Source organism: Siniperca chuatsi, linkage group LG16, assembly GCF_020085105.1.
Source record: "Siniperca chuatsi isolate FFG_IHB_CAS linkage group LG16, ASM2008510v1, whole genome shotgun sequence".
NCBI lineage: Eukaryota > Metazoa > Chordata > Actinopteri > Centrarchiformes > Sinipercidae > Siniperca > Siniperca chuatsi.
Window position 1 is genome coordinate 12,660,892 of NC_058057.1, and position 25,644 is coordinate 12,686,535.

Sequence of the window (25,644 nt, forward strand, 5' to 3'; positions counted from 1 at the left end):
ATCAAACCTTTCTTTTGAAGTTTTAAAGGCGGAACAAAAATGCGGAAGACTTCCATTCAGTTCTTTATCCTTCCGGAGGGTTTTCAGGTTACTCCACTGTCTGCTTAGCAAAACTACTTTGGCTGTGCTGTCCACTTCTTTGTAGGAAAGGAACATCAATTTAAAGTGAGCTTCTCTACCTCAATTGCTACGATATGGCGGGAAACTTCTGGCAAAGTTCTCATTAGTAAGTTTTTATTAAAATTTTCACGTGTTACGTCTTTATTTTATAAATCACCGTCTGTTATGTGAGGCCTAGCTGTGCGGCTACATCGTACGGCAAAGCTAACAGTGTCTCCTGAAGTATTGCTCCGATATAAAATAGCTCTTTAAATAAATACAGAAAGAAACCCTATTAAAGATAAGGGCTGCTATAAAAGCTTAATTAGACTAGCTTCCTTTTATATTTGTCATGCTTTGTGACAGCAATATAGAGGGCTAACACAATGGTTTACGTTGATAACGTTACTGTTGTGCTAACGTTACCCGCTAACGTTAGCTTGGTTGACAACAGTTTGTCTTGACACCGTAACTATGGGTATATTGAAACTGTATGTTTTTTATTTTATCCGTCAAAGTCTGCAATGGGTTCTGGACAAGCAGGACCTGATGAAAGAGCGCCAGAAGGATCTGAAGTTTCTTTCAGAAGAGGAGTACTGGAAGCTGCAGATTTTCTTTGCTAATGGTATTTGTTCAATTTGTGTAACGATATTTCAAGGTCTGAGATCTGCACTCATTTACAATACGATACCTGTTGTCTTCTTAGATTAACTATAGTTTACATTAAATAACATAGCATCTTTATTTATATATATATATATATATATATATATATAGCATCATATGCATTCTACTAATACAGTCTAGCTGAAATATATGAGTATTGTAGTTGCCTTTTTAAAATTCTTTGTACTTGTACTTATTATTCACAACCCAACAAGTATTTTTAACTAGATAATGAATTCAGGCTATTTTACTTTTAAGTTATTTGGTGTTTAATTCTGACTTTATCAGTGATCCAGGCTTTGGGGGAACACCTGAAGCTCCGACAGCAGGTCATTGCTACTGCAACTGTCTACTTCAAACGCTTCTATGCCAGGTAAGGAAGAGGTATCAGCATAATACTGGAGATGTGATATTATAATACATTTCAGTTTAAAACCTAGTGCACACCTTTCCTTTTTCCCTTAATGTACCTCACGTTTTACCTCACATATTATCTCTGAGCAGTGTAGTATGAGCTTCATCATCACCTAATCTCCACTGCTTTTTCTTTTTGTGCCTAAATCCTAGTCGTCCAAGGCTGATAAATCTTTATCTCTTCTTGTTTGCAGGTATTCCCTGAAAAGTATAGATCCGGTCCTCATGGCTCCGACCTGTGTTTTCCTGGCTTCTAAAGTTGAGGTATGGATGTTTCTGTGGTGCCAGTAAGACCTGAATTTTACACTAGCACATTTTCAGCATCTCAGCTCATAGATAATGATGAGCTAAATACAAGTCCATACTCAGCCTCATGTCTGGAAGAGGCTATTTTTAGGGGTGGTTGTGGGTTGGATGTGGCTTTCACAGAGGGCGACACACTACCCTGCTCCTTATCCAGGTCTCCCAGTATCTCCTGTTGTATCTGTGCTGTATTTATCCGATCTGAGCTCAAATTTGGGTCCTTTTAGGAATTTGGTGTTGTGTCCAATACCAGACTGATCTCTGCAGCAACATCTGTGTGTAAGTCACCACGTTCAGTAACATATTTCCTAAACTTGAAAGTAGTACAAATCTCTCAGATTGTGTTTCTTTTACAGTGGAGACAGTATACTCATGTTTTGTTTTTCTCAAACAGTGAAAACAAGGTTTTCCTATGCCTTTCCAAAGGAGTTCCCTTACAGAATGAATCATGTAAGTAAAATGTCTATGTAACAATTTACATTTTAGGCATTTAGAAGCTGCTATCCAGAGCTACTTACACAAAGTGCAACGTGAAAACTAGCATTAGAAATAACATTCATTAAACTGTAAATGCAGCAACATAATGAAGATAAGTAAAGTCATAAGCCTGCCAGCAGTCTAATAACACAAGGCCAAAGACAAGTGCCTAATTAGAGTGTTCAAATGTGTGTTTGTGTTTAAGGGATGCGCATGACACTTACAAAGTTTGAGTAAAGGTCAGACTTGAAAGGAGGATTTTCATGTCGGGGGCAAAGCAGAGTTGATGTGTTTCAGCTAGAGACTGGAAAAAAAGATGATCTGTAGTTCAAACTAAGGTGTGTCCATGCTAAAACATTAAAACAAAGATATAATTAACCAATTTAAACCACTCAAATTCCACTCACAGCGATGCTATGAATCAACCATATAATTGTTTTCCTGCTTCCTCTGCAAAGTTATTTATGCGCTGCCGTGCTACATTACAGCATACCAAGAACCCCGTACACTGTATTACAGTGTTGCCATGTTAGTGTCTACCAATATGTGAGATTCCACAACTAATGTTCGCAAACCTCCGATAAAAATCTTGTTGCTGTGGGAGATGGCTTCGACCACGGCTACCCGCGTACAAGTGCGGGTGCATTCGTTTTGTGCAGCCTCTCTCTGTGGTGTCAAGTGGTGCTCACCGCCAGAATTTTATTTATCCAGCATCTCCACCAAGTTGCCAGGACGTCACCAGGGCTGTTCTGACACGCCGCCTGTCCAGAAAGTTGTGTAAACTATTATTTATAGTGAGCCACCATGGAGCGATAAAAGGAGGGAGTGGTTCACACTTTAGAGAATGAGTTGGCGGGGTGCTGCAATTCCTAAATGTAATTTATAAAGTCCAATCTGCAGGCATAGTAATAGTGATGGTGGCAGGGGGACAATATAACGATAATCTCCATAGTGTTTGTTTGAAAGTTCAATTATATATAAATTATATAATATATGATTCAGTGAGGGAGTGTATGCTTTGGAGTGCCACTTCACAACAGGTTGTCACATAAAAATAGATGCACTGCACACTATGAAAGAAACATAAATAACTACCCAGAGAGACACTCTACCTGATTTTAAATCATTATTTTCAACCTGACAAGGGTATATTTTTTGGCCCTATGAAGAAGTTGCCATCTGTGTTTTCTTTGAAACATTGTAAAAACGGGTTCTTATATGTTGAATATAATTTTAATTTGTGTCTTTAAAGATATTAGAATGTGAGTTCTACCTCCTGGAGTTGATGGTGAGTGGAGAGAGCTTTGTATCATTGCTACTGTACTGTTGGCTCTATTTTGTTTGGTTGGATTACTTATTGTTGATATAATCTATTTTTCAGGACTGCTGCCTGATAGTGTACCACCCCTACAGACCACTGTTGCAGTATGTGCAGGATATGGGACAGGAGGACATGCTGCTGCCCCTGGCCTGGTATGATACTGTTTGTGTACATTTATCTGTCTCTTTAGTGACAAGAAATTATCCGGTGATGTGACAAATAATTAAATTCAAAACATACTAGATTTAGCTGTTGTTAGTAGGCTTACTCAGTGTTTCTGTCTGCACCAGGCGAATAGTGAATGACACATACAGGACAGATCTGTGTCTGCTCTACCCTCCTTTCATGATTGCCTTGGGTAAGATTTGTCCCCATGCCTTTCTCATTGCAGCTGTTTAATGTAGTTACTGAGTTAAAATAAGATTTATTAGATGTAACATGATCAGTTGTTCTTCTTTTCATCCTGCAGCTTGTTTGCATGTCGCCTGTGTGGTACAGCAGAAAGATGCCAGGCAGTGGTTTGCAGAGCTCTCTGTTGACATGGACAAAGTAAGAACAGCCTCATTCTCAAAATACTTTTTTTAAAAAATGTTTTGGTGTTGGAGAATCTGAAGTAATTAAGGTTGAGACACATTTAAGAGAAAATAGAATAGTACAAGGCAGCACGGTGCAGTGTTATTCATTTCCTAGTTCCCCCGTTGTTCTCTTGTCACCATAAAGTGCTTCTCATCTTCATGGATTGTCTGCCTTTTAAGCAGCTTCTAGCCTGAGGATGAGCTAACTGGTATCCTAAAAGTCATCACAGGTGTTGAAAAAGCAGATGATGAACATGGGAAGGAAGAAAAATAGGTATATGTAATTGGGTTTCACATTTAGCTTCACTGGTATTTGTTAAAACATTGTTGTTTTTGGCATGCCTTTCTGCATTTTATGGCCACAGTCTGGCTTACTGCTGTCTGTGTTTTGTGCTGGTTTGTATTTCATAATGGTTACAAACACACTTAACTGCGAAGGTGCAAAAATCACACAAAAATAAATAAAATGCCAGATTTCACTGGGGATTTTGACATTTAACACACGAGTCAGACAGACACAGACTGATCGTATACTGTATAATATATAAAGTTCATGTATAAATATTTCAACATGAGAATAGTTGCATACTGGTTGAAATCTAAGAACATTTGTGTTCAAGCCATCACTGTATCTCTAGGAATGTCCTGTTTGAGCAATGACAGCTATGTTTACCAGCGTTTGTAGTCCAGCTGAAGGGGCTCGGTAGGCACAACAATGGGATTATTATGTAGATTCATTGTGAACTAGAGCATGGCCTTGTGTGACTTATTACTTTGATGCAATGATATTAAATAAGGATATGTAAAATGTTTTAGATCATCAAAGAATAGTCTGACTTGGCCACTCTGAATTTAGGACTGGTACTACAGTAGCTGTTTTTTTTTTTTAAACATCATTGTGCAATATATACAGGAAGAAAACTTGTTTGACTTTTTTTGGATCAACATAAATTAACTTCTGTTTCTTTGTGTGTTTCTGTCAAGATCCTGGAGATTATCCGAGTCATTCTGAAGCTCTACGACCAGTGGAAAAACTTTGATGACAGAAAGGAGATAGCTGCCGTGCTAAACAAGATGCCTAAGCCCAAACCTCCTCCTAACAGGTAAATCTCACTTGGTTCTGTGTGTAAACTCTCTCGTCATAAACAGTGCATACATATTATATTTTGAAAGATTCTGGCTTTTTCAAGTAAATATAGAGTAAGTAAAGTAAATTGTTTGAACCATACATAAACAGCATAAAGGTGCATTTACCTGGGGTCATAGTGAATAACCTTGAACCTTGTTGTGGTGAGATCATGTAGTCAGGAAAAGACATGAGTGGATTTTACCTGAATGTAATGGCTCTGGAAAATGTACAATTCCCAGACAGCTAAATTAATCACATGAGAAATAGTCTCTTTTAACACTTTTAAACTCGACACCTTGTAATGTATCTCAATATGTCATTATTTTCTCCATGTATTGTCTGCAGTGAGAGCGACCAGAGCTCCAATGGGAACCAAAGCAACTCCTACAGCCAGTCTTAGCGTGGCGTCTCTATTTCCATGGGTATCCATAATGTTGATGTAGAGAGGGGCGGATCTTTTTTAAATGTCACACAGCACGACCTTTGTGGTGTCAGCTGAAAAAAAAAAAAATCACATTTCAGCCGACCAAGCTGCCCTTTGGCTTCGACAGACACCCCCAACAAACTCTTGAGAGCCATGTCTTCACTTTCCCTGTCTCTGATCATTATGGGTTTATGGACTGAGCGAGCGGCCACTGAAATCCCTGCAGTGAAGAGACCATTGGTGACAGCAGTTTTGTCATCTCGATGAGGCTCTGTACTCTGCTCCAGACTTGAAATGAACTAAAACTGAGGAACATTTGGGGGGAAAGAGGGGGAAACTGATAGAACACGTGATTGTTCAGTAGAAACCTGTTTTAATGTCATTGCGATGATCCTGACATCCTTGAACAGCCCAGAGGAGCCAGTCCTTTCGTGTGGAGCTCCATGGGATTGGAGAAAACTTTATCACAAGTACTGTGTGTGTGTGGGTGTGTGTGCGTGCGTGTGTGTACACAACATGTGAGTGGCCAGTCTGGGTGGGTTTTCATTCCTCAGGGATCTTTTCTGTTAAACGATATGATCCTGTGCTGTTAGAGAGTGGATCTCATTTCATATCACCCTGTGCAACTGTGATGTGATTGGATAACCCCTGCCCTGTGAGGTCTGTGCTGGTTGATCATGAACCTTGGCAGGAAAAATCCCAAGAGAGGCTCCTCTTTATGTTAGAAATTAACTCTTTGAATAAAAGAATTTACTGTTTTGAATCATGACAACTCCACCTCCTCCCTCCCATTCCCGCTTCCCTTTTGTACATAGCCTTACATTTCCATTCATGTATTCATGTCTTTTCTCAATTAAGGAAACTTAATGGAAATCATGTGCTGGTTTCGCTTTCATACTTGTGCTTCAGATGAAAGTGCCCGTTTGTTTCGCTGTCATGATTCTGTTTGCCTGCTGCAAAGCTTATTCTTCATTTTATTGGCATTCTTTTTTTCATTTATTCTGCTTTAGTTGTAAAATTGTATTGTCTAAAGGTGTTTTTTGTAAAATGTTTGTTTTTAAGTTGTCAAGGAAAGGCTAATTTAGCGTAAACGCAAATTCCAGTCGTTCTAGATTTGTCTGCAAAGTTTTGGTTGTACATTCTTCTTTTTAATCTACCTTCTACCATCTATGTAATCACAGAATTGTGGCAATATGTGTGCATATACCTGTTAGATGTGTCTATATTTTTGTGATGTAATACAGTGGGAGGGGTGTGTGGCTGTACTCAAAACAAGGTGCTTGAAAGCCTTACAAAATAAAAGCTGCTGGTTACAGAGGAAACCCTTCATAAAAGCACATTGTCCCATTCAAGCGGACTGTAAAATGTATTTTAGGGGTGGATTTTGTTGCACTGCTTGGATGCATCTTTCTCAATGGCTTCCTGTACACCAAATTTGTCATTATTGGAAAAACAAAGGTACAAAAACATGGTGGCCACTTGCACGTCACTTTCTCATACTGAGTAATAGAGACACAAGTGAGATGGAGAAGCCACTGAGGCAAGTTCGATGCAGCCCCTGTCTTCTTTGCCTTCTGGCGTTTTCCTCTCCTTCAGCAGGCTCCATCTGTTCCATGACTGTTCACATGAACGGGCGTGAAAATAAAAGGGCTTCACCCCACTTAAATATTCCTACTAGTTCTGGTAAGAACATTTCCCAATATTGTTTTATTACTTGAAAGTCTCATTTATGGAGAAATAAAATGTATGGTGTGCAAAACAAAGTGGTTCACTGCTGTTATTCAAGCTGTTATGTCATGTTCGTACAGTATGCACTGGATTTGGGGGAGTCTCCCAGCATGTTACAAAAGTCATATTCAGTCCCTTTACCTAACTCCAATGTCACTTCAAAACATTGGCTGTGGTAGGACCCCTAGTGGCAGATACAAGGAATACGTAACATATTACATATTAGTTTTGACATGAAAAAGTCTATACTTTTAACGAGAGAGAGCTTGGAGTTAAAGCAGGCATAGTTTATAAAAGAAATTATACTACTCCCCCCGTTTGTGGTCAAGAAAACGTAGTTAGTTCACTGAATAGTATCAGAGGATGTATTTACCTGTAATTGCCTCTAGGAGTTGTTCCCATGGGGTACAGTCAGTCCCCGTGACGTCACTTTAGCTGCTTGAAGCCCACAGAGGATAAAGTTAATGTTGCAGCATTTCACCTTCAAAATAAAACCCTATAATTGTTTTAACTTTAAGGGGAGAGTAAGAAAGTAGTAGCAAAACCAGCAGAATGATCAGATTAAATAAGGACTTGAACAGTGAGATAAACTGGTAGGCCTTATTCATGGAAGACATTCTGACATGTTACAGTAGCACAGGTGTAAATAATACAATGAATAATGGCTGAATTTAATTTAGCTGCTTCAGTTTCAGGGTCCTGGTGTTGTGCATTATGCCTCGCTGACACACTGTCACAGCTTATTGGGACACTTGAATAGAACAGAGCCATTAATGATATTATGACGCCTGTGCTTTTCTTACTATTACAATGTCTGCTGTGAAAAAGTCTATTTCTGTAAAGATTACATTTTGTTATGGGGGGGATAATGCTTTATGATAAATTCCTTATGGATGGAGAAATTTAAGGCAATATAATATTTGCAACAGTTGTGCCACAGCTAAGGGATAACGGATAAAATGTATCATTTACATATATTATTTTTTTATTTTTCCCTCAAAGTTGTAGAGACATTTTGTGTTTTTCTGTCGGGTTCTGTTGCTATTCAAATAGTGTACAATACATATTTTGGTTTTTGATATTATACTACTTGCTCAGCTAGGCCTAAAACAGCTATTTTCTTTATTTTATTTATTTCTTTATTATTTATATGTTGTTTCATGCCTTACATTGAACTCAAAAAAATCCTTTCTTTCTTATTTTGATACATGTGTTGTAAGGGCATTGTTATTATTAGTGGTCACAGCAGAAGCAGTGGCACATAGGCTAATCCACGAATAAACTTTTATTTTGAAAGACACAACCGGAAGCTGTGTTTCTTTGTCCGACTTGATAGCGGTAGCAGGGAGGCTGCAGCCAGCGAGCTCCGAGCGGGCTGCGGAGGATGTCGACCCCGCTGCGGGGACAAGCTCCGGGCGGGACGCTTGTGTCCAGTCGGCTGTTCCTCGCCCAGTCGTCCCGCACCTGCAGCCCTCTGCACCCATGAAGCCCCCGCTGATGAAGCCCCGAGCTGCCAAAGTGAGGCGGAAAGTGGCCGGAGACAGAGAGCATGTACTGGCGCGTCGGGTTTGCCTGGACGCGGTCGTGTGTGGTTGATCTTGGCCAGAACCAGAGCTTCTCCTCCGGGCTGCTGGGCTCCGAAGAGCAGCTCTCGTTTTATGGGTACATCATCGCCTACCCACTGCAGGACTACGGCGGGATAATGTCAGCTCTGGGCTCGGACTCGTGGTGGCGGAAAACGCTGTATTTGACTGGAGGGGCTCTGCTCGCTGCCGCTGCTTATTTGCTGCATGAATTGCTGGCCATCAGGTACCAAAAACACAGAGGCTGTCAGAGGAGTCACTGTAGAGGCTGCAGAGCTCATCAGCTTCCACTGTCAGGCCTCTTGGGCCCCGAGCAGAAAACCACTGATCTTATTATGTCCATATTTTCACTCCACGTCTCCCAGGTCTGCTGTATTTTCACTGGGGTTTGATGTTACTTAGTCTTGTCAGGTTGGGCGGGGTGAGAGCGGAGTCAGTGGTGAATAAGGACTCGTGAGTGGGTGGATTGTGATGTAACGCATATCCCCCCCCCCAACTCCCTCCTCACAAACACACACATTAGGACATTTCCACCTTTATTGGCTTATTGTTGTGGATTAATGACACGTGCGGCCTACGGCAAGGGTCATGTTGGCTTATATTTGGGGCTTAGTCATTCAAAACGATCACGATTACAAAACAATCATTTTGTTAGAGAGGTCCGTCTGCCGGTCCGCAGGCCGGTTCCTAACAGCCCTCTTGTTATATGAATCGACGTTATAGACTATGACAGAGGGTCACTTTCATGTGCCTGTGTTTCAAGGACAAGGCGTCATGATGTACACGTTCATCTTGTGTTTGATTTATTGTGACCCCCCCGCCCCCTCCACACGCACGTTCCGGAGTTTGGTTTCAGTCTGAAGCACTGCAGCAGGAAAAACAGCCTCTGGTGTAAACAGTCAAACGCCAAAGCCCCAAACATACTTGGTTACTTACAAAATGGCAGTTGTGACGGAAATGGTATAGGCTAATGTGATAAATGTGAATATCTTTGTGTTCTTTATTATTGTTTATTGAGGGTTTGCCTGATTGTTGTCCTTAAAGAATCTCGGGTTACCTGCAGTCCAGGCCTCCTGTTGTTGACGGATCACAGGCCCACAGCAACACAGTTAATATCAAAAGTAATGGGGGGGGGGCGCTCGCCATTTTTTTTCATTTTTAGTCTCGTTAGGAACATTAAAATGATCTTTAAGTGATGCGAAGCGATTTTAGCTCAGCTGAGAACGAGCAACCTACATTATACCTGCGTACTCATAGCTGTCGTTAATGCGGGGTCGATTTGTATACGCGGTTTGTTGTGCAGTGAAATATTCATTTGGATGGAGCTCATCCCGACTGGCTGTCATGTTTTTCTTCCCCTGAGCGGTTGTTTTTGTCCAGTCTGTCGTTGAATATTGCTGCTCTCTCTCTCCTCTCTCCTTCCTTTGTATGAAACAGGAACTTAGTCATTGTATTGCACCAAAACCAGCCTTTTTAAGAGTCAGCGGGCATTTCAGCACCACTCTGAAACAGACAGCTCCTCTACTCTGAGGTTTGTTTTCAGCACTTCGCACGTCCGTGAAGTAGCCTCCAACAGTATCCATGTAAACGCACCATGATCTTTCACAAGGGTATGCTTCATTATTTTGACATTGCAGTTTTCCCTTCGCCCAGGGCCGACAATTACTCAGGACCAGTTAAAGGACATTGGCTGCAGATCATTTGATTTATCCAGTCAATCATATGATAGCGTGATCCACCCCACTACACACACACACACACACACACACACACACACACACACACGCAGGCACTTATCTTACCATACTTAGCTTAGCTTAGCATAGAGACTGGAAACTGGGGAAACAGCTAGCTTGGCTCTGTCCAAAGGTAACAAAATCCTGGAATCAACCATCTTTGAAAAGGCCCCTCTACAAGACAGGGCCACAAAATATGTTAACAATGCTGGACCCGCTTAAGTTGATATTATACTTTAGTGGTGCAAATTCCCTAACAAATTTTCAATTAACCAAATGATCAAAACCAATTGTACTGCAGTGCACCTTGGGAGGTTAGGGGCCCCTGTGGGTTTATGGCCTAGGCCAGTCCAGAATCAGAATCAGAAATACTTTATTGATCCCCGAGGGGAAACTCTTTTGCTACAGCAGCTCACTATCACGTCAGTGCACACAGGAATAGAAGTTCTAAGCAAAAAAACTATAATACAGGTTAGAAAATAAATTAAGTACCAAGTGGGTATAAGTATAAAATAAAATAAGTGTGAAGTACAAAGTGGGTTTACCGGTTGATGATAATAATACGGTATAAAGTAATAGTGCATGAACTGTCAAGTTAAGTGTAGCTTATTTATAATGAGACGGAGGATATTGCACAACAGTTGCCTGGTTTACCTGGTTGGTAATCCAGACCAGCCAATCCTTAGCCATCTCTAGAGCTGAAACAATTAGTCAATAAACTGATTAGTCGATGGACAGAAAATAAATCTGCAACTATTTTGATAACTGATTAATCGTTAAAGTAATTTTTAAGCAAAATTCAGTGGCTACAGCTTCCATTCTGGTTCTAAATGGGACTATTTGCTGGTTGTCTTTGTCCTTTTATAATAGCAAACTGAATATCTTTGGATTTTTGGCTTTTGGTCGGGAAAAAAAACAATACATTTTAAGATTTCACTGTGGACTCCGGGACTCTGATGATCTTTTTTCACTATTTTGTGAGGCTATTTTTTTTTGTCCAAATGATTAGTTTACCAAGTTAAGTCCCATTAATGTGACTATGAAAAGAATTATGTTCCCACAACTTGATCAGTACAAATACACAAAGTTTGTTTTTCCAAGCCTCCCGTTCTGCGTGATCTGCAGCTCTGTTATTCTTTCCTCCATATAGAAAGGAGGAAGAGCTGGACTCTAAAGATGCCATCATACTCCACCAGTTCTCCAGGCCCAAAACTGGCGTCCCGTCCCTGTCCCCTTTCTGCCTTAAGATGGAGACCTACCTCCGTATGGTTGACCTGCCCTACCAGGTAGAGCTGTGGTTATATGTCTGCGAAACACTTCATCTGTTTTTCTTTTGTTCTCCTAAGGTGACTAGCTAACAGTGCATGTTTACAGTTGACTGTGAGGATGTTTTAATCCCCATTTGTTTGTGGCAAAATCCCTAGTTTGTTATTTTGTTGTAATTACTTTAACTGTGATCAAAGTTTCCTGATAGTTAAATGTCATTTAAATGTTTTGTCTTGATCCAATTCCAGTTTAGTTCCCTTAATACCAATCACCAACCATGTTCTCTATTCTGTATTTTTAACATCTTGTCCTTTATCACAATTTACCTCCCTCTCTCCTCTCCCTTTCTGAATGCCCCCTGCATTTCTCGAAACCCTTTTCTCTTGCAGAACTACTTTGATGGGAAGCTTTCACCACAGGGAAAGATGCCGTGGATCGAATACAACCAGGAGCAGGTGTGTGGCACCGAATTCATCATCGACTTCCTGGAGGAGAGGCTGGGCGCGAGCCTCAACAAGAGCCTGACTCCGCAGGAGAGGGCCATGTCTCGCGCCATCACCAAAATGGTGGAGGAGCATTTCTACTGGTGAGTGAGGACCAGTGGAGTTCAAACTGCGTTTTTGTTGTCTTAAAACAGCAGCAGCTTACTTATAAGGAGCAGGACTGGGAGGTGGAAAAGGAGCAGAAGAATGTATTGGACAGAAATAGCTGGGTGCATATCTTGTAGAGTATTCAAGTCTTGATTAAACTAATGTTTAAAAGGAAGAATGAGTGAGGTGTGATGTGCTTTTTCTACCAGGATGATATGATAATTTCTTTTTATTTTATTTTATTTTATCATAGAGCATTTAATAATTTGGAAAATGTCAAGACAAAAATAAAAGTTCTCATCCTCCAACAATGGCTCTTTCTCCATCTTCTTCCTCTTCTTAGAGGTTGTTGCATTCATTGTAGTAGCAGTTCTAGTGCTTTTATTAATCCTGAGATGTGTGTGTGTTTGTGTTGCAGGACCATAGCTTACTGTCAGTGGGTGGACAACCTGGAGGAAACCCAGAAGATGCTGTCAGTGAGCGGACCGCTGAGTGACCTGCTCAAGTGGATCCTGAGTCACCTGACCGGCGGGATCGTCAAGAGGGAGATGTATGGGCACGGGATTGGACGCTTCTCTAAGGAGGAAGTTTACTCCCTGATGGAGAAGGACATGCGCACCCTAGCCACTCTACTGGGTGACACATCTGGAAATTATTTTTTTATTTATAAGTAATTATTAGTATAATTAAATAAGTAGTGTTATTGTGATCAGCAGTTTAAAGGATGTTTTTGCAGAGGAGAATAAGAGTTAACCCAAAGAGTCCAGTCATCTTAAATTTGGCCATATGACAGCCTTCAGTATAACACAATTTGTTTTTCTTTAGCGTTTATGACTGTATTCTGTATCCAAAGAGATTTAAGGACGTGCACGTTGTAATTGGGAAACTTTGTCACAATTTGTGTCGCCTGTTCACGTAGTTTACCCTGGAGGCGGATAAAGAGGATTATCAGGAAAGTAAAACCATTGCAATGTCTTTTCAATGTGTGCCTTGAGAACTATAACCAGCAACATCATGTTTTGTTAAGGGACAGCAGTGGCTCCAAACAAAGGGAAGAATAGCACGATACTGACCTCCTGTGGTGAAGATGTAGCATTGCAGTCTAGAATCAATACATAACCTCTGGCAGTTTATGGTAGGAGATGCAAGAGAGACAGATCTGAGAGTATGCAAGTAGAGCTGTGATGGGAAGTGTTGTTTGGCCATTACAAATAGCTTGCTACGGTTAAAGTTTCACAACTCTAAAGGCATTGATGTCTGATGCCTTTTAGTTTGTGGCCAGTGATTTTCTTTCCCTTCAGTTTCCTGTCGTGTTCATTTTCTGTACAAATGTAAAGTATTTTTTAAATGTATTTTGTATTTTTGTGTTGTTATTTGACATGTATTGTTTTCTGTGTGCCGTCTAAGGTGATAAGAAGTATCTTATGGGCTCTAAGCTTTCGACAGTAGACGCTGCAGTGTTCAGTCACCTGGCCCCTGCTATGTGGACGCTACCAGGAACACGGCCAGAGCAGCTAATCAAAGGTGAGTTCACTAAAATAGAAATCTACAACATTATTCCAGCCATTCACCCATATTATAAAGAAACATGCTGTATTGTCTCTGATATTCCTGGTAGTATCTCGTCATGAGGACACTGATTTAACTGTAATTAGTTTAAAACAGAATTCACAGAAAAAGGATGAGCAAGCTAAACATTTTTTTTGACATAGGACTTCATCCAAGGTCGTCCAGCTGAAGGACAGCCTCTGTTACTGTCACAGCACCACACTGCATCTCAACAAGGACAGATCAGGGACATTTCCACATTGAGTAGTGAGAAGAAAAGTAAATAAATTGAAGCTGAACAATGACAGGTGTGATATTTGATTAAGGCTCTAATTCCCAAGCCAAGCAATGCCTACTCATGACCCCATGTCACAAGTTGCATATGTCCAAGATGTTTCACTCTCAGAATGTTTTATTTTTTAGAGACTTGATGAGGTAAAACTCGCCAGCATTTTACATGAAAGAAGTAAAGATTTGAGAAGTCAGGAAAAAATAAAACTAATTTTGTGAAATGTTTTTTTTTCTTATTCTTTCTCTTTTGTAAATCATCTTGTGACCCCTAAGTATTTCCTGACCCCCAGTTTGGATACCACTGGACTAAGAAATTATGTTAGATAGGGCTGCAACTAACTTATAATAGCTATAATAACTATAATAATAACTAATAACTATAGAATTAAAAAAAAAGTGAAAAATACCCATCACAATTTCCCAGAGCCCAGGGTGATGTCTTCACAATTCCTGTTTGGTCCGAACGGCACTAAAAACGTAAAACTAATCAGTTTACTATCATATAAGACAAAGAAAAGAAGCAAATCTCCACAGTTTAGAAGGTGGAACCAGATAATGTTTGGCATTTTTGCTTGAAAAATGACTTAGATTAATTATCATTTTTCTGCAGAATGACAACTAGATTCATTGACGAATAATTTTAGCTCTAATGTTAGTGGTGTTTTATTCATCAGTAAGATTGCATGACATTTTCAGAGCACCTTACCCACTCACCTGTCTGTCCCATCCAGGCGAGCTCATCAACCTGGCCATGTACTGCGACCGCATCCGCCGGCGATTCTGGCCCGAGTGGTTCGTGGACCTGCAGGACATCTGCTACAACGACACCACAGAGTGCAGCGACTCAGCCTCTAGACTCCCCGATCTGGGCCTCTACTCCCGCACGGACACTTTCCAGGACGACACACACACGCACACTTCGCACACTCACACACCACAGGACCCGCCGTCGCCCGACAGCGACCCTACAGGCCACTCGCTGTATGACTCTGACATGGACACGGAGTGCTCTGAAATCGACCAGCTCAAGTGTTGACAAAACAAACACATATCGTACACACCACAGATATCCGCACACCGCAGGAGGGAGCTGCGTCCCACCTGTACACATGCCCCCTACCTCTTTGAACAGAAAATAACTGGGGAGTATTTCTGTGTCAGCGGTGAAGTTGAGAACCTAGACGTTTAACTTGCACACTGCTGTGGAGGAATGACTGCAGTAGAGGGAAAAGGGAGTGAAACATAGGCCAAAAGGAAAACAAAGGGAGAGATGGAGAGAAAAAGAATGAGAACGCTGCAGTGGAGGGAAAGAGAACAGAGAGGCAGATTAAAAGTAAGAACCAGGAGTAGAGAAACCAGGAGTAAATGACGCCACTGCTGAGAAACTCCTCCACGTGGTCGACGTCATCTGCAGTCACAACAACCTGTTACCTGTCATAACCATGGCAACTATGTGTGTGCGTGACCCCTTTTGTCCCTCGTAGAAACTCGCACCACCCAGCCTTGTGTGTGTGTTTGACTAACTGAACCCTTAACGCCTTGTATTGATATGACACGTAGGGAACTGTACAGGATTTATGTGAATGAATACAATTCAGTGTAAATATATAAATGGATCTAATTTGATTCTCAGATTTAATAGATAGAATATTTGATTATATATGAGTATAAATAGTATAGATAGCCATCCCCTCTGTCATGTGTAAATACTCTAGGTGTTTCTCCTATGAAATCCCTTTTGTGTTGGACACAATGACCAAATCGTCTTGTAATAGTCTCCATGAATACCCACTCTGCTGGTCTAGGATCAGTCTGATTAGCCCTGTGACCTCCTGTGTACTGTATGTTTCTGTCTACACAACTGGGATATTACAGTAATGCCTGCTGCCCGTATTTAAATAATGCAGTAAAACTTCATGGAAGATAATGGATAACAAAAGGCAATCTGCCATAAGCACTTTGAAACTATCATTTGTCTTATTAATTATTTTGCCAAAATTTTTCCCACATTAGAAGCATAATATGACAATATACATTGTCAGGCGCCTGTGTTGTTTGAATTGTCATTGAGGACAGTAGCTTTAGGTCAAATAGACATTTTACATGCATTCAAGCATTGAGAGCGAGTCAAACAATCATGTAGAAGTAGATGAAACAGATAAATCGTCTGAATGAAAGTGCATGGCTGGTACGTGCCGATGAAAATCACCCTTTAGGCTGCACGTTGATAATGTTGACTACATTTCTAAGCTGGCTTCATTCATTAAGTTTGATGTTTGTTTGTCCGTGCCTCTGGAAAAATCAACCACACAACGATGTAGCCAGTTGATATTAGAAACAGGACTTTTTTCCCCCCAGCACAATCACCCCATGATTCAAAATGATGGATTGCTCAGAAAACGTTATGTAAAGCAATAACAGAACAGACACAGGTCCACGCTGTTCATTTTTAATGTTAGCCTTGGCTGCCTGGTTTTTGGGGCGTGCGATGGTAAGGTGCAGGTTTTATGTGTGTTTGTCACTCAGCAAATGCACAAACCAACATACTGTGTGTTAAGGCTACTAATATTACTAGTATGTATGCTTCTGTCCATGTTGCGCATGGATGAGTCACCCTCTGTGTTTGGATGATGGCACACTGGTGACGTTTCACAGATGAACCTTTCCTCCCTAACACACACACTTCACAGGGCCATCCCAGAGGCTTGTGTATAGAGAGAGACCGATAAATCAGCTGGGCCAATATATTGGCTGATATTAGCTTAAGGCCTGGTCACACCAGAAAGTGGTACAGCGAAATTTATCTGCACGTCTTTGCGAAATATTTGGTTCTAAAAGCTTGGTGACGTGGTGGCAGGGCTAGCGCTAGTCAGTCACAATAGCTCCCAGAGATTCTCTCTATAAAAAAATCTAAAGTTAATGAAGAGGGAATATAAAGCTCTCTGAGCTAACAAGTTTGCTAACTGTCGCTAACAGGTCACATGGTTTTGAAATTGCCACAAAGTTTCGCCACTTTAAATGCTAGTGTGACCAGATCTTAATGCAGATGTACAGTATTTGTATCTGCATTATATGTCGGCCGATTAGTATCGAGAGATTGGAGTACAGAAATGCCAAAAATGTGTTTGAGGTAATTTAGAAATAGTGTCTCCATTACAATGTTTGTCCACCAGAGAGCGCTGACAAGTTTATTTCAACTGTAAAGTGTCCTGCTCAATAAACATCTTAGTCACGATTCTTTAATAACCAAATGAAGGGATCCCAATCAAAAAGGTTTGCTTATATGTTTTAAAAAATTAATATCAGCCAATTTATTGTTTACGGATTTTTTAAACTCTCAAAAATCAACAAAATATGTAGCATTAATATGTAGCAGTATATTGTGAAATAAGAAGTAACAATATGACGTCATAAATAGAATCTAACACTTAGCAAAGGGTTATAAAGGCGTCATTGTGACTCTGGTGTCATTTGTTTAAGTAAGATCATGATGTCGATGATGGTTTTGGTATAAAGAATATTATGATGATTTTATTGACAGCCAAGATCACTATTTTCCTCTGTGTGGCTCCTTCGCTTTAAGACATTCTGTGTTCTCTGCTTAACAAAATAACGCTTAAAACAACAGTAAGTCGGGCTTCAAACCAAAGCCTCAACCCAGCCTTCAGGAGGGAGACAGTAAAGCCTTTATGTCTGCGTGCTGCATATTAATTTCAATACAATAATATTGTCTCAAACTGAAAAAATGAACAGAAAAATTTCCTTCTGTGTCTTAAAACCCCTTGCCTGCATGCTCTTGCCTTCTCTCATTAGTCAGATTTACCCTTACCAACTGACTTCTAAAGCTGTTTACTTTATACCAGTGCCAGCATATGAGTTATATTTTTATATGTCATATTGATTTATTTATTTTATGATGTTTATATTTATTGATTTTAATGGTGGATGTGCTTGAATTTAAGAAACAATGATATTGTTAATTATGTTGCACTTTTTCTTTGTTTACATGTGTTTTCTTCTATGGCTGAGAGTTCCTATCAGTCAAATGTATTGATCTGTGTATTTGTGCAATACTGTAGATTCTCTGACTTCCGTTGACACGTAACGTAACACTGAACGAGTTGCATATTTTCACATTGCCAGTCATTGCCGTAATTGCATGCATGTCCATGTCTTGAGATGTCATGTTAAATGTTAAAATTCATATCATAATATCGTTGTGTTAAACTGTTACAGTCCCTCATCTGCTGCACATTTTACTGTCATGAAAAAACATCAGAAAGTACAAAGTTTTACTCTGCAGAGATTCATGTCCAGCTGAAACCATAAAAAACCCCACAAAATATTGAGGTAAAATACCAAACTGACTGCTAGAGCACAGATCAGCAAGGTGTGGTCAGTCATCCGGCTGATCAGCTGATGATCAGCGTCTCCAATCCCTCTTGTAAGCTCAGCCATTACAGGAAAAATTGCAAAAGTCCTTCTAGATCAGTGTCCGTGGTCGACTTCATCTGTCTCATTGTTCCTCAGCAGTTAAAGATCAGGGGTCGGGGGTTCAGCCCCGGCGTGTGTGTCGCTCTCCCAAGGAGATTTCTGCTTGTAGACTGTAGAAGCCATATTGCATTGTCTCGTGGTGTCTGTGTGTGCTGAAACACTTGTGGAATCTCATCAAACTGTAAATAAGAAAGCGGGGGGGAAAAAAGGCAAATTAATAATCGAATAATGATCTAAAACAAAAAAGCGCTCTGTTACATTAAAAAAGATTCTTATGAATGTATCATACCTAGAGATAAAAAGCTGTATGACAATGGATTACTCTTAATATTTCATTAAATATAGCTGTGGTATTTTCCTCTTGTTTTGTTTCAGTTATTCATTGTTTAGTGTTGAAATGTGCATGAAAAGTCATATCTATCTGAGAAAAACAGGTGAATCTTTTTGCAAAAACTGCTCTGTTTCAACACTTAGAGGTGGGTGTACTCTGGCATATATCTGCCTCGTAATCCCTCTCCCTCTGCGCTTGCTACCATATGACAGTACTAAGCCCACCCAACAATAGTGAAGAATTAGCTCTCTGCCCTTTTCTTTGTGCTTGTGCTGGAGCTGTGGAGAAACAGAGAGAAAATAGGAGGGCAGAGAGAGAGAAAAAACAAGTCGTGGGAGCACCTCTGTAGAGACGGAGCATGGGTTTGGGTGAGGAAAGGGGCATGAAAAGAGAAAGAGACAAACACTCAGGAAGAGATGAATGATTTTTGATGACTTTGGCTGGTTGCATTTCTGTGGCTATTGTGCAGAATCCCTGAGAGATCCCTTCCACACAAGACAGAGGAGACAATTCAGAACTGACAATGACACCAGAGTATAAACCATCTCTGGTGAGTCAGAGATGGTGTACAGTGTGTGTGTGTGTGTGTGTTTGTGTGTGTGTGTGTGTGTGGCTGGCTGTCTAACACGTGGCTGTGTGCATGATGTGTGAGGTGGGACGTTGTGTGCAGGGAGGAGTGAATGTGCCTTTGTGTGTGTGTGTGTGTGTGTAAAAATATGAATAATGCAGAGGATGCCTGTAGGAGTGTGAGGGCCGGGAGGAGGGCAGATGGTCGCCTGCTGATAGGACAGAATCCAGCCAACAGGGTCCTCCAGAGAGCTGGGTTTAGAACTGGATATATGGAACTGGAAATAAAAGCCTGGATATTACAAGTATAGATGAGGCTATGAAATAACACTGTAGTAAATAGGCCCATTTGAGAGGAAATGTGAGGCCTGTCATTGCCTGGTTTTCTTCTAGTTGTTTAGAAATGGATTGGAAATAAATGAAAAACATAGAAATGGAATTTTTCATGAACTCTTTCTGACGTTAGATCTCATTCCCAGTTATTCACAAATTTGTTTTTGTTATTATTATTACCTTGTACAGATTGTAAAGCCCATTGAGCCTTACGTCTTACTTGTGATGTTGGACTATATAAATCAAACTGACTTGTTTTAACTTAGAAATTATAAGAGTCATAAGTCATAAACAGAGCCATAGCCAATATTTTAGTAACACTGCAGTGAAATAAAGAAAGAAATAACTGTTTGTAAATTCAACACTAAATAAATAGCTGTTTCTTTGAACTTTGTCTCTATTTTCCATTTAATTTGTACCAAATTGCATGACTCTTTCCAGGAAGCTTCCTGTGAAATTGTTAGGAATTTACAAACCTGTAAAATAAAGCGTTTCATCTCCCAACATACAAGTTCTAAATGCTTTCAAGTTTCAAAGGCCTCCACACGCTGCCAAGATTTAAATTCTGGTGGAGAAATGAAGAATTGTGGTACATAAATACTGAAATCAGCCTAAAAAGTGTTATTAACTGTATAATCGAATTCATAAAAGGCTGATAAAACCCCAGAAAAAAATAAAGAGGCCATGAAGTGGCCCTCCATTCAACCCAAGCCTGCTTTTAAACTACTAACAGCCACTAGGTGGCGTCAGCAGACTGCCTCTGATTTGGCCAGCGATCATCCAACGCATCTAAGAGGAAATATTAGACATGAGGTGAAAAAAAACATAAGGAAGAAGATGAGCTGAAGAATAAGAAAACCCATTTCTAACAGGTCAATTAGACTAAAAAGCCTACTGCAGCAAAATACTCAAAAATGTCCGAAAACAAGAGTGAGGTTCGATGTTAATCTAAGTCTTTGAATTCGCTCTGCGGTCACAGGCGTCTCAGCTCTCCAATTTTAAAAACTGGTGATTATTTTAGTTTTCACACAACATTAAAGTGCCATATGTGTCTGCACACATATTAAGCATTTCTACAACTAGGACTATTCAAATAATCAAATTCAAATAATTTCCCAGGATATGGAAATGATACATAGTACATGTTTATAATTATTTTATTATGTATAATGAAGGCAGGAGGCCAGATTATACCTATTACACTAATAAGTCTAATTTATAATGCATCACCTTCTGTCCTGCACCTGTAGTTAGGCCTATAGTATCTCGCTGTGTACTGAGAGGCCCGCAGAAACGCTTTAATTGTTTCGATATTTTAAATTGCGTCTCGTCATAATTGTCCATTAGTTTTCATATTTATCCTGATGAAAATATAAATTAACGCTAAGGCGTATTTCAGTTTCAGGCCGCTGTCTGTGCATCTTCACGGACATCTCTCCACACAACAAATAGCAGATCAGCGGCAGTAAACACAACACCGAAACAGCTGAAGGACAGTTTGAAGCAACCGAGACGAATTGATAAAATCCACAATTACAATGCAAGGCCGCGTGAAGGGGGGGTGGAGGGGGCTTGTTGCCAGAGTTGCGACTTTTCCTGGAGCTCAATAAACGTGCAGAGACCGCAGTGTTGTAGAAAACAAATACGATTTAATGACAAAAAGCAATATAGAAATTGTGCAATCGTTGATTTCTTTTCCCTCTTCGTTTGATCACAGATTTCAGGTCAATGCAATTTTGTTTTGGTTTTGTAGATTTTTTTTCCACCTCAAAAACTCAAATTCAGCTGAAGGATTACTTGTGATGGAGTCAGAATTACAGAAACATTGGGACTTATTTATTATGTAATAAACCCTTAAATAAGGAAAATACCCAGAACATTACCTACAATATTGCTATGCTCAATTTTTACTGATTTAAAGAATAAAAAAAGGGCAGCGTTTCATTATAGTGTGACATTGTTAACTGGGCCTAATACATTCAGAAAGTTTTTGAAATGCAAAACGTCTCATGGAAAATGCCTAAAATTCATATTATGGATCTATTCAAATATTATATTTTCTCTCCACTCATCTACATCCTTCAGTTGGATTTGAGTTTCTGAATTTCTATAATTTCTTTAGATTTTAGTCAGAGAATGAATCTCCAACTAGTCGTCGTGGATTTCCCTCAGTAACCTTCCACCATCATATCAGGTTATTAATCACAGGATTTAAGTGGCACAAGAGCGCGTGTCTGTGTTTGTGCTTTGGCACAGACCGACAGAGAAAAACTGAACAAACAAACAAACAAACATACAAACAAACGGAGCCATACAAAAACGAATTGAGATACATCCCACAAATAGTCTTCTCGGTGAATGAATGAGTCACACAGTAGTAGTAGAGCCACTGCGGCCAGAGCTGGTAGGATATATTCAGTTTTTTATAGTTGTTTTTTTTTTCTTCTTCTTAGGAAAGGAAGGCAAAAGGGGCTGGATTGCTTTGAGTGTTCCAGCCGGACAGTCTCGGTCTTTCTCATCACAGCATTTTGGAAAAGTACAGAAATAACAAACAGCAAAAACACACTGTAAACAGGCGCACAGAGATGTCTGCACAGAAAGAAAAGCATTAGAGTGAACCAATACTCAGTCTCTATGGAAACATTATTATTATTATTATTAATATTATTATTATTTAGCTGTTCATTACGAACTAAATTCCGACATTTTAAAGCAAGGGAGGGAAATTAAAATTTAAATAAATGATGGATGCAGCTGACACTACAATCAATACTAAATAATACATTAAATTTAGATTAATCATCAGAATTGTATAATAATAATAATAATAATAATAATAATAATAATAATAATAATAATAATAATAAAAGCAGTTGGCTGGTATTGGCTTGATTTTTTAACATTGTACAGCAGGTGTCTGCCATTTCAGCCCTCTCTTGCCACAAGCTGCGAAGAACCCCTGTTGCTTTTGTTATGATGGAAAGATGGCGTTTATTTACCCACACTGACTGCGACTTCTCATCGAGCCCGAAGCTTGTTTTTATATTTTTCCCCCTGCGGACACCTCGTGTCCACATCACACTCTGCCTTTCTTTAATGACACATTACATAATGACACATTGGCGCCTCGGTAGAAGGTATAGAAAAGCATTTCTTATCAATGTCGCTGGGGTTTTTTTTGGTTAGCACACACCAGCCGTATCCCAATATGCTTGGCAGTTCCGCGACATGAAACCTCCCCATCCAGCTCTTTATTATGCGTATTTTTAGTGCTTGAGTGCCACTGTATATCCCCACTGTGTGTGTCCGTGGGTCCAACATTTAGACTGGCTGAGGTCCAGTTCCGAGCGGTCCAGCACAGAGAATCAAACATATGAGGAGGCATTATTCCTCCTTAAGGGGTTCGTGTTTTGCTCAGGATGACGGACTGGGGTCACTGCACAGGAGTCTGTCCTCCGTGATGAGGAGGGGTGTCCCCGTACATGTCCTCTCCTCCTGGTATCTGTCCCCCAACGGGTGTCATCCTCTTCTCCTTCTGCCGCCTGTTACAAAACCAAACCCTCACCACCTCCTTCTCCAGCTGCAGGCTGTCCGCTAGGGAGTTGATCTCCGCTGCTCCTGGTTTTGGACATTTGAGAAAATGGCTCTCCAGAGCCCCTTTGACGCCCACCTCGATGGAGGTCCTCTTTTTCCTTTTCCTTCCCTGTGCCGCGATTTTATCCAGGCTAGTGGGGCTCCCCGAGGTGGAGTCCGCCTCCTCCAGCCACTTGTTCAACAAGGGCTTGAGTTTACACATGTTTTTGAAGCTGAGTTGAAGAGCCTCGAACCTGCAAATGGTGGTCTGAGAAAAGACGTTTCCATACAGCGTCCCAAGAGCTAGTCCCACATCCGCCTGGGTGAAGCCCAGCTTGATACGCCGCTGTTTGAACTGCTTGGCAAACTGCTCCAACTCGTCGGAGGTCGGTGTGTCCTCGTCTGACTGGTCCTGATGGCCCCCGTGCTGGTGATGGTGTGAGAGAGACTGCTGGTGGGCCCCAGGGCCGCCTCCGTGTTCACTGAGGTGTGGGCTGTGGCTGTGGTGGTCCTCATCCCGCAGGGGGTGGTGGTGCATCCCCCCTTGCTCTCCCCCCGGCATCAGACCGAAGCCGGACTGGGAATACACCAGGCTCTGGCCCTCAGATGTCGCCATACCGGGGATGTGCGTGGTGGCTGTGCTGGTTCGCCATGCTCTGGCGTCGTGATGCGCCTGCTGGTGCGCTAGGTGAGGGTGTCGCTGTTGCTGCTGTTGCTGCAGACTGCTGGAGTTTTGCAGCTCCTCTCGGTCACTGTCGTGCAGTACGGGCTTCACGTCCTGTTCTCCGAGGGGACTAGATGGCCAGGGCGCCCCGCCGTCACCGTGAGAAAGCGCCGTTATCCACTGGTGCGCGTGGCTGAGCGGATGTCCACCGCCCGGTAACGTGCTATAGTCGTTCTGGAGCAGGGTGTGCGCGTCCCTGTACGCTGCCGCCTGCTGCATGCTCCCGGACTCCGAGTGCGGCGGCGGCGCGCTGCTGGGGGTGGTGAGGACGCTGTAGTGGTTGGACGTTGCGGTCGCCATAACTATCGGAGCCAGAGTGATAGCTGGAGTTAAAAGGAGGCTGCCTTTGACAGTAACTCTTTTGCGCCACGGGGCAGCTAGGCGTCTCTCTCCAGCATCTCCCGGGCGCTGTGCCAAGGGGACGCAGAGGCGCGCACCTGTGGTCCGCCTCGCTCCGCTCTTTATTGGCCAAGAACGGTTGACAGATGTGGTTACCCCTGACAGCACCCCGCTCATTGGTCACGGGAGATTGTACAAAAACCCCAATCACGCTGCCCAACAATACTAGCAGTCCTGCAGCATGCTAGAGTACAAAGTGGAGGGAGAAATTGGGCTGCCGAGTGTAAACACAGAAAAGACAAGCTCGACTATAAGAAAAAGAAACTGTTTTCTCTATGTTGACAGTACTTTATTAACATTGATCTGGGTCAGTGTGTCATATGTATTGGTTCCGTGCGTCAAAACGGTGCGTAAAAGTTGCATAAGATACAGAGAATTTGCACATTAATTGGTGTAGTGACCACATCTATGCGCGCTCAAGAATATAACTTTTAGTATACAAATAGCCAAAACTACCTAACCTTAATTTAATCCAGTCTTCATGCATTTGAAGTAGAGTATTTGGGATATTTTGCGCCATGCAGCAGTAATCAGTGTTCGTAAGGAGAAACTTCCAGCTGCCTCTCTGCCCTCAGGACGCTGTCCAGAGAGAGGGGCTGCGTGCTTCCAGGGCCTCTGCCCCGTTGCCATGGCGAACGCGGTGAATGGAACAACGCCCACGTCACAGCTGCAATTCGCTCCTTCTTTTCGTTCCGTTCCAAAAGGCTCATTGGGGCCGCGCGCTCGTCCGTCGGGACAGATAATGGGGGGCGAGCGGAGAGGGCAGCTCGGGGCCAAAGAGAGGAGGCTGCAAGAATGAATCCCTCAGCCTGCTCTGCGCCCACCGTGCCCCCTTCCACCTGCTTGTTGGGTAAACTTTGAGATGGATGCACCCACAGAGGCACGCGAGGCTTGGTTTCCCACACCTCCTACCAAAAAAAACAGGCCTTGAATTTCAGTATTTCCAGTGCACAAAAATAGAGATGGCTAACAAGGATTCCCAATCTGCCTCACACAGCAGTGGAAATAAATTAAGTACATTTACACAAGTATTGAAACCCATGAACTTATAAGATGTGATGCCTTGTTTTCGA

The 25,644-nt window shown here is 41.4% G+C and overlaps 3 protein-coding genes across 5 annotated transcripts; 2 read left to right on the top strand and 1 right to left on the bottom strand.

Moving 5' to 3' along the window:
* Window positions 1–61: 61 nt before the first annotated feature.
* ccnc (cyclin C) lies at window positions 62–7,171 on the top strand. 2 transcript variants are annotated; one of them, XM_044168308.1, is made up of 12 exons: window positions 64–226; window positions 618–724; window positions 1,054–1,138; window positions 1,374–1,443; window positions 1,710–1,761; window positions 1,877–1,932; window positions 3,212–3,247; window positions 3,341–3,432; window positions 3,571–3,638; window positions 3,750–3,829; window positions 4,840–4,958; window positions 5,330–7,171. In XM_044168308.1, the coding sequence occupies exons 1-12, from the start codon at window positions 195–197 to the stop codon at window positions 5,382–5,384; spliced, it is 852 nt and encodes a 283-aa protein (XP_044024243.1). In that variant the 5' UTR covers window positions 64–194; the 3' UTR covers window positions 5,385–7,171. The 2 variants fall into 2 exon arrangements, with proteins under 2 accessions (XP_044024244.1, XP_044024243.1); XM_044168309.1 differs by lacking the exon at window positions 3,212–3,247 and having other exon boundaries at window positions 62–226.
* A 1,273-nt stretch (window positions 7,172–8,444) lies between these two features.
* On the top strand, window positions 8,445–19,002 carry faxca (failed axon connections homolog, metaxin like GST domain containing a). 2 transcript variants are annotated; one of them, XM_044168307.1, is made up of 7 exons: window positions 8,808–8,945; window positions 10,157–10,250; window positions 11,606–11,741; window positions 12,111–12,307; window positions 12,730–12,947; window positions 13,719–13,835; window positions 14,882–19,002. In XM_044168307.1, the coding sequence occupies exons 3-7, from the start codon at window positions 11,703–11,705 to the stop codon at window positions 15,184–15,186; spliced, it is 876 nt and encodes a 291-aa protein (XP_044024242.1). In that variant the 5' UTR covers window positions 8,808–8,945; window positions 10,157–10,250; window positions 11,606–11,702; the 3' UTR covers window positions 15,187–19,002. The 2 variants fall into 2 exon arrangements, with proteins under 2 accessions (XP_044024241.1, XP_044024242.1); XM_044168306.1 differs by lacking the exon at window positions 10,157–10,250 and having other exon boundaries at window positions 8,445–8,945.
* A 2,502-nt stretch (window positions 19,003–21,504) lies between these two features.
* Window positions 21,505–25,139, bottom strand: pou3f2a (POU class 3 homeobox 2a). Its single transcript, XM_044168305.1, has one exon. The coding sequence runs from the start codon at window positions 24,686–24,688 to the stop codon at window positions 23,309–23,311; it is 1,380 nt and encodes a 459-aa protein (XP_044024240.1). The 5' UTR covers window positions 24,689–25,139; the 3' UTR covers window positions 21,505–23,308.
* Between the last annotated feature and the right edge of the window lie 505 nt (window positions 25,140–25,644).